At 43.2% G+C, this 16,431-nt stretch overlaps 1 protein-coding gene and 1 pseudogene across 1 annotated transcript in view; one reads left to right on the top strand and one right to left on the bottom strand.

Annotated features, from left to right (window-relative positions):
• Window positions 1-9,456: 9,456 nt before the first annotated feature.
• The window catches only part of LOC103733081 (gamma-aminobutyric acid receptor subunit rho-2-like), an 86,241-nt gene continuing 79,266 nt past the window's right edge, over window positions 9,457-16,431 (bottom strand). The window contains 1 exon segment of the mRNA XM_008831851.2: window positions 9,457-10,746. Within this exon segment, the coding sequence (XP_008830073.1) occupies window positions 10,432-10,746 (315 nt within the window). The 3' untranslated portion in view covers window positions 9,457-10,431.
• LOC103733069 lies at window positions 13,861-16,389 on the top strand (annotated as a pseudogene).

Below are 16,431 nucleotides of genomic sequence, written 5' to 3'. Positions count from 1 at the left end.
CAGGGCCTCCCTGTAGCCCCAGCTGGCCTGGAACTCACTATGTACACCAGGCTCGAACTCACAAAGATCCACCTGCCTCTGCCTCCCAAGTGCTGGGATTAAAGGCATGCACCACCATGCCCGGCTCTTTTTTTTTTTTTTTTAATTTTCTTTTCTTTTTCTGAAGTAGGATCTCATGTAGCCCAGGCTGTCCTCAACTCACTATGTAACTGAGCATGACCTTGAGCTTCTGATCCTCCTGCCTCACAGGTGTGCACACCACATCTAGTTTATGTGATACTGTGCTTCCAGAATGCTAAGCAAGCACTCTACAACTGAGCTACAACCCCAGTCTGCAAGCATATTCATTTCCTCCCAGACTCCTGTCTCTACTGAACACGAGTAGGATACCTCAATAGCTGGTAGGAAATGCTGTGATGTGAGTGGCTGTAATAGTGTCTAGGGCCCCAGAGGGTTCTGATGTGGAGAGGCTGGCCATTCATTTCTTCCTTAAATATACTGAGCATCTCCCATGTGTCAAGCACCATGTGTCATGGACCCTGAAATAAAGCAGTTATGAACACAGAAACAAATCCTTGCCCTGGAGGAGCTTACTGCCTATGGCTTAGTTTGCATGTGTGATTGCATCCTAAGCCACAGCTTCACCCAAACGCCCTCCCTGCTCACAGAGCTCCAGTCTGCAGCCTCTCAAATGTCCCAGAAAATCAGACCTTGGGACCATCGGTGCTCCAGTGCCAGTGGTTGCCAGCTTCCTAATAGGGGATGAAACAAGTGGTGTCTGGAGAAAGGAAGGCAGTGGGAAAAGGGAGAGAAGCGTGTGCTGTGGAAGCCTGGAGAGGGTTGGCAGCCAGAGGCCGAGGCCTTGGGGCTGGAAGCTTCTTCTGCTTCCTTTGGGGGAATGCTCAGCCTTGTGGGTGGCCAGTCCTGCCTGTCCCTCCCATCCCATTTCCATTCCACTCATGCCACCATTAAGCCAGCTATCTTCCAGCTTAATCTGAGGAACATAAATAGGAGAAAATGGAAACAGTCTCTTGCCCCCCAACAAACAAAAGACACCCCAGCATTTTATTGCAGAAAGCCATCAAAAGTGGGAAGGAGTTGGAGCTAAAAGTTCCTGTTTCAATCTTGACACTATAACTGACTGTTTTATCCCTTATCTCCTCTAGACAACCCTACTTTATTTATGGTTCTTGGAAGGATGAAAGATTGGTCTCTTCAATAGTTACTGCTTGTGGTAGGCAGTGTTCTCTGTTGGATTGGTGGGTTTGCCCAAGAGCAGGATAAATTTCTTCTTGTTGGGGAAAGAGGAAGGGTGGGCTCTCCTTCCTCCTTGCCCTCTCTACCAGCTGCCTTGTTCCCACACTCCCTGCTCCCACCTCCCTGTAGCAACAGAACCTGTATCTTGGATTTTTCTATTTCATCAAGAAGCCAAGAAGGTGAAGACCAAAAAGGAAAAAAATTACAAGAGGATTGGGACATATGATTAGATGCCTGTGGTGCAAGGAATTCCCAGGATATCATGCTCCCCTAGCACTCAGTAGAACCAGTAAGTTTCTGGGTGCTACCATTTTGTTTTATACCTTGTGGCTACATTAACCAAGATGGCAACAAGGTCACATGGTTACCACCATTTTGACGATGTCACTAGCCAAAATGGCAATTAAGTCATGTGACTGGGTGTCCCCACATTGATGATGTCATCAATCAAGATGGTGACCAGATTACAAGGTTGCCTAAATCTTGATCTTGGTGAAGTCACCAGTCAAGATGGTGACAAAACCACGTGTATTTATTTTCCCGTGGTGAGCTTGGCTCCAAGATAAAAGGAACTCACCCTCCACGAGGCTTGAGCTCTGTGGGATCCCCCTATCTCACAAATTAAATGTGGAAAGCCACCCTTTTGTCTTAAAAAAGGCACCCAGTTAGGTTAGAGACTGATAGCAAGAGAGATTACCCTCAGGTATGTGGGCCCCAAATAGCAAAACAAAGAAACAGAGGAAGTCCATGGTCTCAAACCAAGGAGTTCATGTCCTACCATCAACTGTAATTATAATGCCAAGCGATGTTCTCTGGATCTTGTCGCTCCTAGATACAAGTGGTTGCTAGGAAAGAAACCCATGAAGGAAGCAGAAGAAATGGGGAGCTGTGTCTAGCACCTATAGCCAGGCTGTTGTTCTGGGAGCACATGTCCTGTCTGAGCGTGGCATGATGACTTTCTTGTATTGGCTGGAAATTTAGATACAGTTAGAAAAGCAGCTGCCTTTGGGCCACATGGTCTAAGCAGTGCTCGGTGCCCACCATTGTGGCCCAGAGCCTGGGGGCTAACCTCGGAAGACTCCTGGGTTCTTTGAGAGCCACTATGGAAAAAGCCTTAAAAGAAGTTGAGAGAGGGGGAAAAAATGGGCCTTTTAAACATTTTGTTTTCTTCTCTCAGAGAGGCAGAGCACCTTATCAAAAGCCCCAAGGCAAGATAGATAAAGGTGGCTTGTCTTCCAAAGAAAAGGAGTAAAATCACCAAGCATGACCAGAAAATAAATGTAACTGGAATTTTGGGGGTCCCTCCCTCTTAAGTGAGAGTGGATGAGAGGTCACCCCAGGTGAGATTATAGCTCTGAGTGAGCCAGAGAAATTCCTTCCTATACGTGGTGGGATTTTTCTGAAAAACTACAGAGCCTGTCTTTCATTTGGGACATGTTGCCCAGAGACAAGGGGACATGAGCAACAAGAGCAGAGGAGAAGGAAAGCTTGGATTTAGGGAACCTTAGGCCATTTGAAATTCTTTTGTAAGAAGTTATCAAAATCTGATAGAACATTTGGATTGAATGTGCCAAATACAAGCCATTGGTTATCATTTAATTTTTGTGACCGAAGATCAATAGGTGATTAAGTTTCTTCCATTTTAAATCTGACCGGAGTTCCAAGGCTGAGAGGTTAAGAGTTAAGCTGGGGTTGGAGAGATGGCTCAGTAGTTAAGAGCACTGGCTGTTCTTGCAGAAGACCCAGGTTCGATTTCCAGCACCCACAAGGTGCTAGCAACCATTTGTAACTCCAGTTCCAAGGGATCTGGTGCCCTCTTCTGTCCTCTGTGGGCACTGCACAACACAGGTGTACATACATAACATGCAGGCATAACACTCCTACACATAAAATAAAAATAAATAATTTTAAGAAAGAGTCAAGCCAAGAGAGTATCACTTGGAGCCTTGGAAATTTGAAAACCCATACTGCAGGACAAGAACGCTGGGAGGCTAGACTTTGGGTCCGATCATCCTTTGAGATAAAAGTCTGGCCCAGAGGGGAGATCTCAGGCTTCCATTGAGGGGGGCGTCCCCAAAGTGGGGCTCTGAATGGTCTGAGATCCAGGACACAGAGTGTTCATCCTAGGGGTGCCACCAAAGCAGACAGTGGAGGCTCTTACCCTGCAGCTGAGTAGAGGTCAGTGGTGGATGTAATAGAATGGCATGGTCATGGTCCCTGTTCTGGAGGTCAGGAAGGGCAAGGTCAGAAAACCAAGGTCAGTGATAGAAAAGTAGGGAGGGGTGGTTGGCAGCAAATTTCCTCAGCCAGTCAATAGGTCCTGCCTCACCTATAGGAGTTGAAATAGTAGGAGAGAGAGAGAGAGAGAGAGAGAGAGAGAGAGAGAGAGAGAGAGAGGAGAGAGAGATTGAGGAAAGTATACCTGCCAAGAACTCCCTCCCAGGTTTCAGCACAAAATGTAAGGAACTAGAAAGTGGAGAGAGATGAAGAAACCAATGTCAACAGAACAAGCAGTTTATTAGGCAGAGAATAGACCTGAGTGGGCAGCCCCTCATGGCCTGGGGTCTGGAGGAAGAGAGCCTCTCTTATAGACTTGGGGGTTTTATACTTCTCCCTTCAGGGAGGGGCTCGTGGTTGAGGTTTTGTTATATTAGAGAAAGCAATTGGAGGGTGGCGATCATGCAAGACATATTCAGGGCCTAATATTTCTCTTTCACAGGGAATACAGTTGCAGACCATGTCCAGAGAATACACAATCAGACAATATTCTCTCAGAGAAATTTATTCCAGACTTTAGTTCCAGCCTTCAGAGACAGAGACAGAAAGAGGGAGGGGGGGAAGAGAAAGAGAGGGAGAGAGAGAGAAAATAGCCACACTAAAATCAGAAACTCTAGAGTTGGGCTCAGGTGTTAATTTTTTAAAAGATTTATTATTATTATTTATTTATTGGTCTTTTTGAGACAGGGTCTAGCCCCAGCTGGCCTAGAACTCACTATGAAGACCAGGCTGGCCTTGAACTCACAGAGACCTGCCTGCCTCTGCCTCCAGAGTGCAGGGATTAAAGGTGTTCACCACCATGCTGGCAAGATTAATTATTTATGTGCATGTTTGTGTGCTTTTGTGAGTTTATCTGTACCATGCATATACAGCAGATGCCTGGGGAGGATGTTTGATCCCCTGGAACTGGAGTTACAGGCAGTTGAGAGCTGCTTGATGTGGGTGCTGGGAACTGAACCAGAATCTTCTGCAAGAGCAGTAAGTGCTCTCAACCACTGATCCATCTCTCTAACCCCTCACATTTTGTTTTTGTTTTTGTTTTTAAAGATAAGTGCTTGTTATGCAATACAGGCCGAGTTTAAACTCAAGATCCTCCTTTCTTAGTCTCCTGGGTGATGGTACTAAAATGTTCACCATCACAAGTAGTTCATTCATAGTTTTCAAAACTTCTCCAAGTGATTCAGCCAGAGTTAAGAGCCACAGGTGAAGAGACATAAAGGGTGTTCACTATAGTGCTGAGCACAGGGAATGCACCCAATACTTGGTCTTTTGTACAGTGTTACTTGAATGTCTGTCCTTGTATCTTCTGTGATAGCTGAGACAGTACCCACCCCATTAGTGTGAGTCAGAGGATGGCACAAATACTCCCAAGCTCTGGGGCAGGGCCTGATGATCCAGTTAAAAGCTCCATTCCTACATAATTTTCCCCAAATTGCAGTGTAATAAAAGGTTTAGGGGAACTACCATCAAGAACACAACTTTCATTCAGACCAACTATGTCACTGTATCATTTTTTAATTCTCCAAAAAGTGAGAATCAATCACAATCGTTCCATAATATGTAGCATTAATTCTTGAAGACCTAAAGCATGTGTGGTTGAGAGAAGTCCTCTTTACCAATGAAGGGCATCTACCTGGGCACTTGTTCCACCCAAGCTCCTACCTACACCTTGCCCTCTGATCAGTCATCGCCATTCACAGTGATCATGGCGATCTGCCCCAGCCTCTCTCCTTCCTTGAGAGTCTTCCTCTCCCAGCTGAGACCGATCTCTCCTCTTCCTACCCACATAAGTGTTCACAGCTTTTCCTTGGACCTCCCCCTTTCTCCCAGTTGGGATCCTTCCTTGGCTTCACTTAGTATATGTAGGGGTCTCAGATCTTTATCTGCCTCCCAACCCAGCTCTTACAGCTTTTCATTTGACATGTCCATCTTCTTGTCACACCCAAACTCCCCATCTCCCTCCACACAAAGCAGTTCTTTTTCCTTTGCAGTTTTTTGAAAGCTGTGACTCACACCACAGCTAAACTTAGTGTGAACTTTTCCTGCTGTTACAATCATTTTTTTTTTCTTTATTCAATGGTTCCCACAAACAGAAACCTAGTTGTTTTCAAATTCATGGTCTTTCTTTTACAGATATTTACAGAGAGTTTGAACCAAATAAAAATGGTTTGGGAGGATTTTAACTTTCTACACTTAAACTAGCACAAACTCTGACCATCTTCAACAAACATGGCCCAGACCAGATAAGCCCAGTTTCATGCTTGGATTTATTCTAGATAGAAAAATTCTTGCCACCAGAGTCCTGAGCACAGTCATAACCTGCCTCTCACCTACTGCCCCCATCCAGCCAGGAGAGAAAGCCTGTCTTCAGTGGGTAGAATGGAGACAGAAATGGAGAGAGATAATCCTGGAAGGACCTAGTAAGTCCTTCAAACCTGCAAGTCCCCAGAGCTTCTCAGCTTCTTCCATTCCATGAGCCCTGATGGTATTTCATTTATATTTCTGTCACTGAAACCTAACAGAGTTTGAAAACATAATTTTACATTCTATAAACAAATTAATTTTCCAAAATAATTCTCCCTTGAGCAAAACCTTTCTTGGTCCAACTTACTTTTCAAATCTCTTTTGTATGTTATAAAAGGTTTGATTCATCGTTCCCTGAACATGCCTGCTCTCTTCTCCTTGTACTGCCCTCCTGCCAATATTCATTCCTATCTGTCGCTCACAAATAACCACATGGTTCAATCCCAGGTTACGGCGCGTGCATGCACACACACATGCACGCACGTGCGCACACACACACGCAGACCACCACAAACAGCTCCTTGGTGACTGAGGTGTGTTCCACTGACCTGCTGCCCGCCCTTCCCAGCAGGAAATCCTGACGATGGTTCTGAGTGAATGCAGACTCCTTGGTATCTGTGAAGTACGTTGAGCCACCGCCACCAGTTTTTCCATAATATTCACTTCCTTTGCTCTAATACTGGCAAGATTAATTTAATATGAATTACTGCATGCCATAATGCAATTAGCAGAGCTGTGTTCTGTCTTAGTGCTACGCAAAATCAGAGTCCATATAACATCTGCTTTATCTTAGATTCAGCAGATAAATCTAATGAAATAAAGCAGCATTCAAATGCCCCAGTAACAAATGCTCGTTCCTCTGTCTTCTGACTCTTTCCTTAGCTCCATCTCCTGCTCCTGCTCTTTCCAGTTCCCCTCCTTTCATTGTCTGTTTTTCTCAAGTAGAAGCAAACACTTCTAGCGAAATGAGCTGGTGCTAAATGCAATGCTGTCGTTGTGTCATGGTCCCACAGGATGGAAACACACTTGTGATTCTACATATATTTGTTTTAGAATTAATCCCAAATACCCTTTATTTTTTTTGTGAACAGGCACTTTTGTAATGAAGAACAATTTATTAGGACAATGTAAGCCAAAGCAGAGTAGTGCTGGAATTAAGACTTTCAACCAAAGCAATACATGACTGATGACCATACAATTAGGACTCTTAGAGCCACATTGTGGCCTGGCAGACAGAGTCTTTAGAGATGAAACGTTTCCAAAATAGTCCAGAAGCCCTCTACCACCCAATTACTTTTTTTTTTTTTTTTTTTTTTTTTTTTTTTTGTTTTTAAAAATTTTTTTTTTTTTTTTTTTCCCCAGCTGTCCTGGAACTCATTATGTAGACCAGGCTGGCTTTGAACTCATGGAGATCTGTCTGCCTCTGCCTCCCTCCCGGGTGCTGGGATTAAAGGCATGCGCCACCACACCTGGCCAATTACCATTTTTTACCCACTGAGTTCTTGGCTGAAATCCAGTGATCTTGGCTCATCTTGGGCCAGGCAGATCCAAGGAGGGGAGGCTACCCTCGTAGTGCTGACATGTGGAGATCTGCCATGGACCCTACCATGGTAGAAAAGCTGGTCTCTACCTATTCTTCCCACAGCCTCAGATCCAACTGCAATGAGTGGCCTGCCCCACATACTTTATGTGTTTCTGCAATTCCAAATTTTCCTCCCTCTGCCCATGCATTCACACAGGCTGATCCTTTCATTTAAGGGATCTTTGGCCACTGTGAAATGTTCTAGAGGCCTGTACTGTCCAATAAGGAAACTAAAGGTACATGTAGATATTGAGCTGAGTGCTTAAAGTGAGGTTAGTGTCACCGAGCAAATGAATTCCAGTTTTATTTAACTTTAGTTAATTGAAATTTAAATACACAGATGGCAAGTGGTCACCATACATTAGAGAGCACAGACCTAGCATATATTGGCCCCAATTTTTCCTCTCCAAATCCCCACTGTCAAGAGCATCGAGGGGCTGCTTTTTCCTTGTGAACCTCTTCCCGGTGGGATCCAGTCTTTCCTTCTTCAGAATTTGCATTACACATTGAGCCATTATTGTGGCCCTGGCCCTGAACATATGTTATGATTTGAGTATAACCCTCAAAAGTTCATGTATTGGAAACTCAATTCCCAGATTCACTTGGTAATTGTATTGAAAAGCTGGTCCTTTGGGAGTCACTGTGGTTTGAATGTAAAATGTCTTCCAAAGGCTCCTGTTTGAACACTTGGTCCTTGCTGGTAGCGGGGCTGTGGTATCTTTGGGACATGTGGCCTAACTAGTGGAAGTGATTATGGAGTGAGGTGGGGATGCTGGAAGGTTATATCTGCTTCTGGTTCTTATCTGAGTCCTCTACTTCCTAATCCCCCAAGATGAGAGACTCTGCCACACATTCCTGCCACCATGACCTCTCCACTACTTTCCCACCATGATGGGCTAAAACCATGAGCCAGACTAAACCCTTCCACCCTTAAGTTGCTTCTGTCAAGTATTTTGTCATATCAACACAAAAGTAACCAGTACAGGAGACAATTAGATTAGATGAGGTCATGAAGGAAGGGTCCTCAGGATAGCTTTATAGGAAGAGAGACCCAAACCAGCACACCTCCTCTGCCTATCATGTGATACCCTCCATCATGTTATAATGTGGTGAGAAAGGCCCTCCTCAAGCTGGGTATGGTGGCATACATTTAGCCTCCAGCACTCAGGAGCCCAAGGTAGGAGGATCACAAGATTGAAGCCAGGTTGGACACCTTAGTGAGGTATATTTCAAAATAAATCAAAGGATAGAGGGCTTGACTGACACACTTGAGACTCTGGGTTCAAGGGGGGCTCACTTGACGTTAGTACCATGTTCTTGGACTTCCTAGCCTCCAGAACCATTGATGGGCACCTTGAACTCAAGGTATCAGCTCAACCTCTGGAAGGGCTGGAGACTAAGGTCAGTCATGTAGGCAATCAGCTACGTCCAAGCTTCCATAAAATCTCTGTATACCTTGATATGTTCAGTGAATTTCTCTGGTTGGCAAAATTCCATGCACATTTCACATATCGTTGCTGGGGGAAAGAAGCACAATCCAGATAGGCCAATGGGAGAGAACAATTCAGCTCTGTACCTGTCTCTCCTCAACTTTCCTTCGGCATGGGCAGAGGCCTGGTAAAGCAAGTAACTGAGATCAGGTTGACACAAGATGTATTAAGGGAACAGAGGGAATGGATGGGAGACTGACCCTAGAGAAGGAATAGCCAGCTGTGCTAAGGAAGTGAGAGGACCAGGACCGTAGAAGAGGCTACACAGGTCAGAACTTTCTTGATTTGAAGCAAGGTTATACCCACTTTCGCTGACCACTTTTCTACTCTTGACAAAATATCCAGATCCTTACAGGAAATGGTGGGGACAGTAAGAAAGAGAGAAGAGCAATGGCCTTCACTGAGCAAGGAACTAGGAGTGGACATTCCCTCTTATTCCCCGAGAACTGCCTCTGACCCTGAGGGCTGTGAAGTAAAAGAAGAGCTCCTTATCAAAACCATGCCCTAAAAGAAGAGCTCCTTATCAAAACCCAAAATTCTGCTACTTAGAGATTTCCTCAAGTTATTTAGCCATCTCCTAGCACAAGGTTAAGAGAAATGACGATTCACAACATAATGTTGATTCAATAAGCCAGATCACCTTCTTCACTCTGACTCAGCTGCAGTAGAAGAAAGGGCCACTAGAGTGTAGAAGTAAGGGGAGAAAATCATTCTAGAGTATGAGGTGGATATTCCAGGAGAGAAGCACTGAGCTTGCTTCGTGATAACATCACAAGAGCCTGGAATTGCTTTTCTAGACAGCCTTGGAATAGAAACACCAGTAACAAAATGGGTTTGTGGACAAGTGGGAAGACAGCAATACATTATGTGTGCAGAAAGCATAGCGTAGAGTTCTCAGAGGGAAAAGATGATTCGCTCATTTCTACAGTTCCAGTCACAGGGTAGGGACTCAATATTTAATGAGTGGTTGAATGAGGAGGTGGTAAGTGAATAATTCCCCTAATATCTATAAAATCATGTGAGTTGCCAGTTCACGCAGGCCAAATCACTTCCTGTCTCATATCTGAGAGTTTCTTCCTTCCCCAGGTAGGCACTTAATCCAACTGTATGGGTTCATAGATTTTTGTTCCTAGTTTCTTACCTAGAATGCCCCCTCAACCTGCCCTTCATTTTCTCTTTCTTTCCATGCTGAATTCTTGGCTTCATGAGGGTCTCAGGACATCTAAGAGGCATTAAGTCTTTTTAAATAAGAGGGGAGTTCTTGTAAACAAGTTCAGACACAACAGAGACAGCTGTGTTCAGAGAGATGGAAAGTGTGCTGTAGAATGCAGCATGAACTAGAAATAAATCCACAAAGGTATGGTGAGGGCATCTGGAGGCCCCTGGGCCCCTCCATGTTACAGCAAGGTGTTCAAGGTGGTCAAGGAGCAACTGCTTGGCTCGGTATGGGGAACGTGACCTTCAGGTCCATGTGTCCTTGTTGTATGTCCATGGCCATTCCTAGGCGTGGCCTTGGAGTCCCTAGGAAAACACTGACCAATAAATTAGGTTGAAAAATATGTAGAAGGCTGGGAATATCAACCTCCTGGAGTATTTGTCGATGGCATGGGTATTCTGGAAGATGGAAAGCCCCATATGGTCCTTAAAAAGGCCCTTCTTCCTGGAGAAGGTGGATTCACTGCTCAGGGACAGGTGGACCACTATTTTGTCTTGCTGTTCTTCTTCTGGAAGAATATGGCTTCTTGGGTACCCAGCCAGGCTATTGGCTTCAGACTCACTGTAGCTTCCACCCAGCATCATGGTTCTTGAATGAAGCATTCCACACATGCACGGAAACTACAGGCAGCAAACACAAAATGCTCGGTTAGGTCTTACAAGATGGACAGAGGAGCTGGCTCCATTACTACTCAAGCCCAGAGAGAGCGACAGAGTTTAGTCCATTGATTCTCTACTCTGGTTACATCTTAGAATCACCAGTACCACCCTCACACCCCACTCCAGACTAGTTTAAAACTTCTGAGAGATTCTGCTATGCAGTCAGAATTAAAAACCACTGATCCAACCCAAGCAGAGAGGCAAAAACCAAGACCCAAGAGCTGTGTGGTTCTCCTGGAGCCTCGTAACAGACGTAAGAGCCGGGGCTTCATGTCATTTTACTTTGTTTTGACATGGGATCTCACTATTTAGCCCAAGCTGGCATAGAACCCTGTCTTCCTGTTTCTACCTCCTGAGAGCTTGAGCCAGGAATTTAAGTCTATATATTCTGTTTCCAATTCCAGAATGCATTGCTGTGTTCATGAATCAAGAAAAAAAATGATTAGGAAAGGCTGGGGATGTCACTCAGTGGTATCACTTACCTGGCAGATGCAAGGTCCTGGGTTATTCCATCCCCAGCATTGAAAAAAGTAACAAAAGCAAAGTGTCCTTATTTTAAAGTTACATTTAAATAAGAGCCAAGGGTCATAAGTGAGCATAGTAGCACAAGTATGTAATCCAGGCATTCAGGAAACTGAGGCAAAAGGATCACAAGTTTAAGTTCAGTCTAAGGTGCTATTGAGAGACAATAAATAGATAGATGATAGATATAGATAGATGATAGATAGATAGATAGATAGATAGATAGATAGATAGATAGATAGATAGATGATAGATAGTAGTTAGGGCCACCATGTTGCTTATGATGCATTTAAAAATTTATTTATTTATGTGTTTGTTTTATGTGTATGAGTGTCTTTGCCTGCATCTATGTAATTGCACCTGTGTCATGCAATGCTTATGGAGGCCAGAAGAAGGCATTGGATCCCCTGAAACTGGAGTTACACATGGTTGCTAGCCACCATTTAGGTGCTGGGAACCAAACCCAGGTCCCCTGGAAGAGCAGCCAGTGCTCTTAACTGCTGAGCCATCTCTCCATACCCAGGATGCATTTTAAAATTCACTAATTAATGTATGTAATATATGTTCACGTGTGTGAACATGTGGCACATGTGGTGGCCAGAGCAGGAGATGGAGTATCTTCCTCTGTTACTCTTCACCTTATTTTTAATATTTGTGTGTGTGTGTGTGTGTGTGTGTGTGTGTGTGTGTACATGCATGCAAGTATAGGTATCCTTGGAGGCCAGAGGTGTTGAAGCCCCTGGAGGTGGAGTTACAAGTGATTGTGAGCCACCTATAGTGGGTACTTGAAGCTAAATTAGGGCCTTCTGCAAAATTAGTATGCACTCTGAGCTATCTCTCCAATCCCTCTATCTTTATTTTATTTTTGTGAGACAGAGGCTCACTATGTAGCTGTGGCTGACCTGGGATTGACTATGTAGAACAGGTTAGCCTCAGACTCACAGAGATCCATGTACCTCCGCTTTCTGAGTGCTGGATTAAAGGCATGCATCACCTTATTTATTTATTCATTTATTTATTTGTTTGTTTATTTTTGACAGGGTCTCTCTAGCCCCAGCCTGCCTGGAACTCACTATGTGGACCAAGATGACCTCGATCTCACAGAGATCTGTCTGCCTCTGCCTCTCAAGTGCTGGGATAAAGGCCAGAGCCACCGTACAAGGTGTTCCACCTTAATTTTGAGACACAGTCTCTCACTGAACCTCAAGCCAGCCAGCAAACTCCCTCAATCCAACTATCTCCACTCCCGAATGCTAGGGTTACAGGTAATGCATGGCCATGTCTGAATTTTGAACTGAGATCCTCTTACTTTCACAGCAAATGCTCTGACCCACTGAGCCATCTCTCTGGCCTCTGTAAAGTATTTTTAAATGCTCAACTGCACCCACAAGTGTTTTATTGGAAAAGAACTCACACACAAATGCCAAAACATCAGTAGTATTGAATGTAGGCTTGGAGTATATGGATGGATCTACAACATGCTACTCCTTCCATTGTTTCTACAAATACAAGAATGTTTATAAGAAACTCGAAGTTAGAGAGGAGGAAAGGGTGCCCTTTGGCCTCTGAACCCCTAGTGGAGGGTAGGCTCCCAGTGAGCAGCTGGACTGGAATTAGCCATCAGCTTCTTTTTCTCAGCCTGTTGACTTTAGTGCACTTTTTTTTCAAATTTTTATTATTATTTTTATTTTAATGTATATTTGTGTATTGCCTGCATGTAAGTAAGTGCACCTGTGTTGTGCAATGCCCGCAGAAGACAGAAGAGGCTGTCAAATCCCCTGGAACTGGAATTACAGACATTTGTTAGCTACCTTGTGGGTCCTCTGCAAGAACAGCCAGTGTTCTTAACCGCTGAGCCATCTCTCCAGCCCCAACTTTAATGCATTCTTGACTTGACTCTCAGCCCTTCAGTGACTATTTTTACCATCTGGGAGAGAGAAACAATGGCAGTTCATAACTTGTCTGTGGGGCTGCGGATATAATGCAGTTGGGAGAGCACTCTCTTCACTTTCATGAAGCTCTGGGTTTAATTCTTAGTACCACAAAAAGAAAAAACAATAACAAAAACCTGCCTCTTATTGTTATGTCTCAAAATAGTCAAGTAAATATCATGAAGTTTCAAATACAAAAAAAGAGATGAATGAACTTGTACAAAATTAGAATTAAAGAATTCTTACATTTGAAGAAACTCTTTGCATTCTCAAGCAGTCGTTTTAATTGAGTATAATTGTTTCATTATTTCCAGACCTTGCCCCTCTAGTATTAGTAGTCATGTAACACACAAATATGTTTCTGAACAGTTAATTCATAGGCATAAAGGTGAGGTCATTTATTCCACTACTTGTATTTAGGCATACCTGATCTTTGATAAAACTGTGAGGTGTTGCCATTGGGCATTATTTATTTACTTATTCAGTAAAGGCATAGTTCTTCTTTGCTTTGTTATAAACTGAAATCCTTTCTGCTAAAATGAAAGCAGAACTTTTTCTCTAAGATTTGGAGTTAAGAGTGACGTCATGTTCCTGCGCTGCGTGGACGCCCGCCGGTGGAAGGAGGAATAGCTAGCTCAGCCGCCCTTTGCCTCTTTTGTTGGGCTATCACTCCTTCCTAACCATGGCGCCATCTCTGTGGAAGGGGCTAGTAGGCGTTGGCTTCTTCGCCCTAGCCCATGCTGCCTTTTCTGCTGCTCAGCATCGTTCCTATATGCGACTAACAGAAAAGGAAGATGAATCACTGCCAATAGATACAGTTCTTCAGACACTTCTGGCCTTTGCAGTGACCTGTTATGGCATAGTTCATATTGCAGGGGAGTTTAAAGACATGGATGCCACTTCAGAACTAAAGAATAAGACATTTGATACCTTAAGGAATCACCCATCTTTTTATGTATTTAACCATCGTGGTCGAGTACTGTTCCGGCCTTCGGATGCGGCCAGTTCTTCAAACCTCGATGCATTGTCCTCTAACACATCCTTGAAATTACGAAAGCTCGAATCACTGCGCCGTTAAGCTTTCTACAAATTAAATAACAGGACAGACACAGAATTTAGTATTGGAGTTTGGGGTGCAAAACACTCCCCCCAACATCAGTATTTATATTTCAGACCGAGTTAAAAAGAAATCTATAGCCCTTATTTGTACATTGTTAATCAAATCATAAATAGTGTATTAAGTTATCTGTGAAATAAGTGTTTGGTCTTTCATATAGAGTTTTTTTTTTTCATTTGAAATAATTCCCATCTTTTGTAAGTCACTGTTTTGAACACACTTCTTTGAAAAATGTTGGAGTTTTGTGATTATTTATTTTCTTAGCTTTCTTTTCATTTGCACTGCAGGTTATAGGAATCCTTTTTGAAGAACCATGTGACTCCTGCATTTTGCAGCAGTTAGTAAAATTGCTTCTCCACGAGACCAAAATGGTGGCCTCTCAGTTTTGACGTATCCTTAAAAAGTGGCTCTGCCTTCGCAGGTACTTGCCAATTTTCAGTTTATCCATGATTTCTTACTGGACTCCGCTCCCAGAGACCTTCTGACATCAGCTGTCTTGTTTATCATTTCTGAGACTCTGTGTGCAGTGAACAAGTTTTGTGTCAGAAATTCTAGCGTAATAAATATATTTAACAAGTTCAACTTGTGTAAAGCTACTTGTGTTGTTTTGTTGTAAAATTTTCACTGATTGTGTAATGTTAGACTAGTTGAAGATAGACCAAAAAGACAGATAATTATGTCATTACCTTGCCTGTATAGAATAGCATTCACAGAGAATAACTGATTGTCATTGGCCAGTCTCACTCACTCCAAGTCTGTTAGTTTATTTCATACTAAACTAGTGAAATCATGAAAATAAAGGATACATCTCATTTACTCTAAAGGTAAACACAAAGAAATTGTGCCAAATGTGTTCTCAATATTTGGAATTATGTTTAAATTCTCAATTAAGGCCATCTAAGAAATTGTTTTGTAGCTTCTGATCGTACCTGGCTTAGAGTTTTCATCTTCACTGTATGGTGCTGAAGGTGAGGTTAAGGACCCAGAATTGAATTTTTTTCAGAAAGTAATTTTACTCTTAGGGAAAATTAACTGGCCTTCTCAGCTAGAAAACTTTAAGAAGCTCAACATTTTTTTGGTAGGGAATACTGCTTTTCAGAAGCATGAAAACATTTATTGAATTGTATAGGTATAAAGGGAATATCTGCAGATTTCAATAGGAAGCACTTCAAGGAAGAGTCATAGGAGACTCGCACACCTTTTTGTTTCAGGCAGTGTCTTGATGTCAAGATGCCCTTATACTTGATGGCATTTTTCCATTAGAAATGAGCCTCGGCTTTTCTACCTGGTGTTGCACAGCCCCAAAGGACGAGATTATTTTAGCATTCTTTAAAAAACAATAGTTTCATGTAGCCCAGAGTGTATATATGTCCCATATGTAGCCTGGGCTGCATTTTCATGTGGCCTCAAGCTTATCGTGTAACCGAAGATGACCTTGAACTGCCAGTCCTCCAGCCTTTACCTCCCCAATGCTGAGATTACAGGTACTAATACCACACCTGGTTTTCTTGGGTGCTTGAGATTGAACCCAGGGCCTCCTGCATGCTACGTAAGCACTCTACCAACTGAGCTACATCCCAGCCCCTTGTCATTGGATTTTAATTCTTTAGTGTTGTTTTGCTAGCTCAGTCTATGGAACACTGACTGTTCTCTAAAAAGAACAAACCTAGAAATCTGCTGATCGCCTAAAATAATTTAAAAGTAGGTTAAAAATATGAAGTCAAGCAAGATGTGGGGGCATGTGCTTGTAATCCAAGCACTCAGGAGGCTGACGCAGGTTCACAGGTTTAAGGCAAATCTGGTCTATATAACAAGTTCTAAGAAAGCCTGAGCTGAAGAACAAGACCCTGTTTCAATCCACCCCACCAAAAGAAAACAACCAAAAGTGAATCCAAGGACTAAAGTGATGATAATGAAGTCAAAATAGCATGCAGGAAACACGTTCTTATCAGAGTTATCTGCCATTGTCTTCGAATGTTCCTTCACTGAAGAGACATTTGGTTTCTTCTCTTTGAGGCCTGTCTTCTTAGTGTTTCCATACCAATGTTGTTGAGAAACAATTTACCTACCTTATAG

Source organism: Nannospalax galili, unplaced genomic scaffold (genome assembly GCF_000622305.1).
Source record: "Nannospalax galili isolate Female #2095 unplaced genomic scaffold, S.galili_v1.0 scaffold375, whole genome shotgun sequence".
Lineage (NCBI taxonomy): Eukaryota > Metazoa > Chordata > Mammalia > Rodentia > Spalacidae > Nannospalax > Nannospalax galili.
Note: the sequence above shows the minus strand (reverse complement) of the source record. Positions and strands in the feature narration are given on the sequence as shown.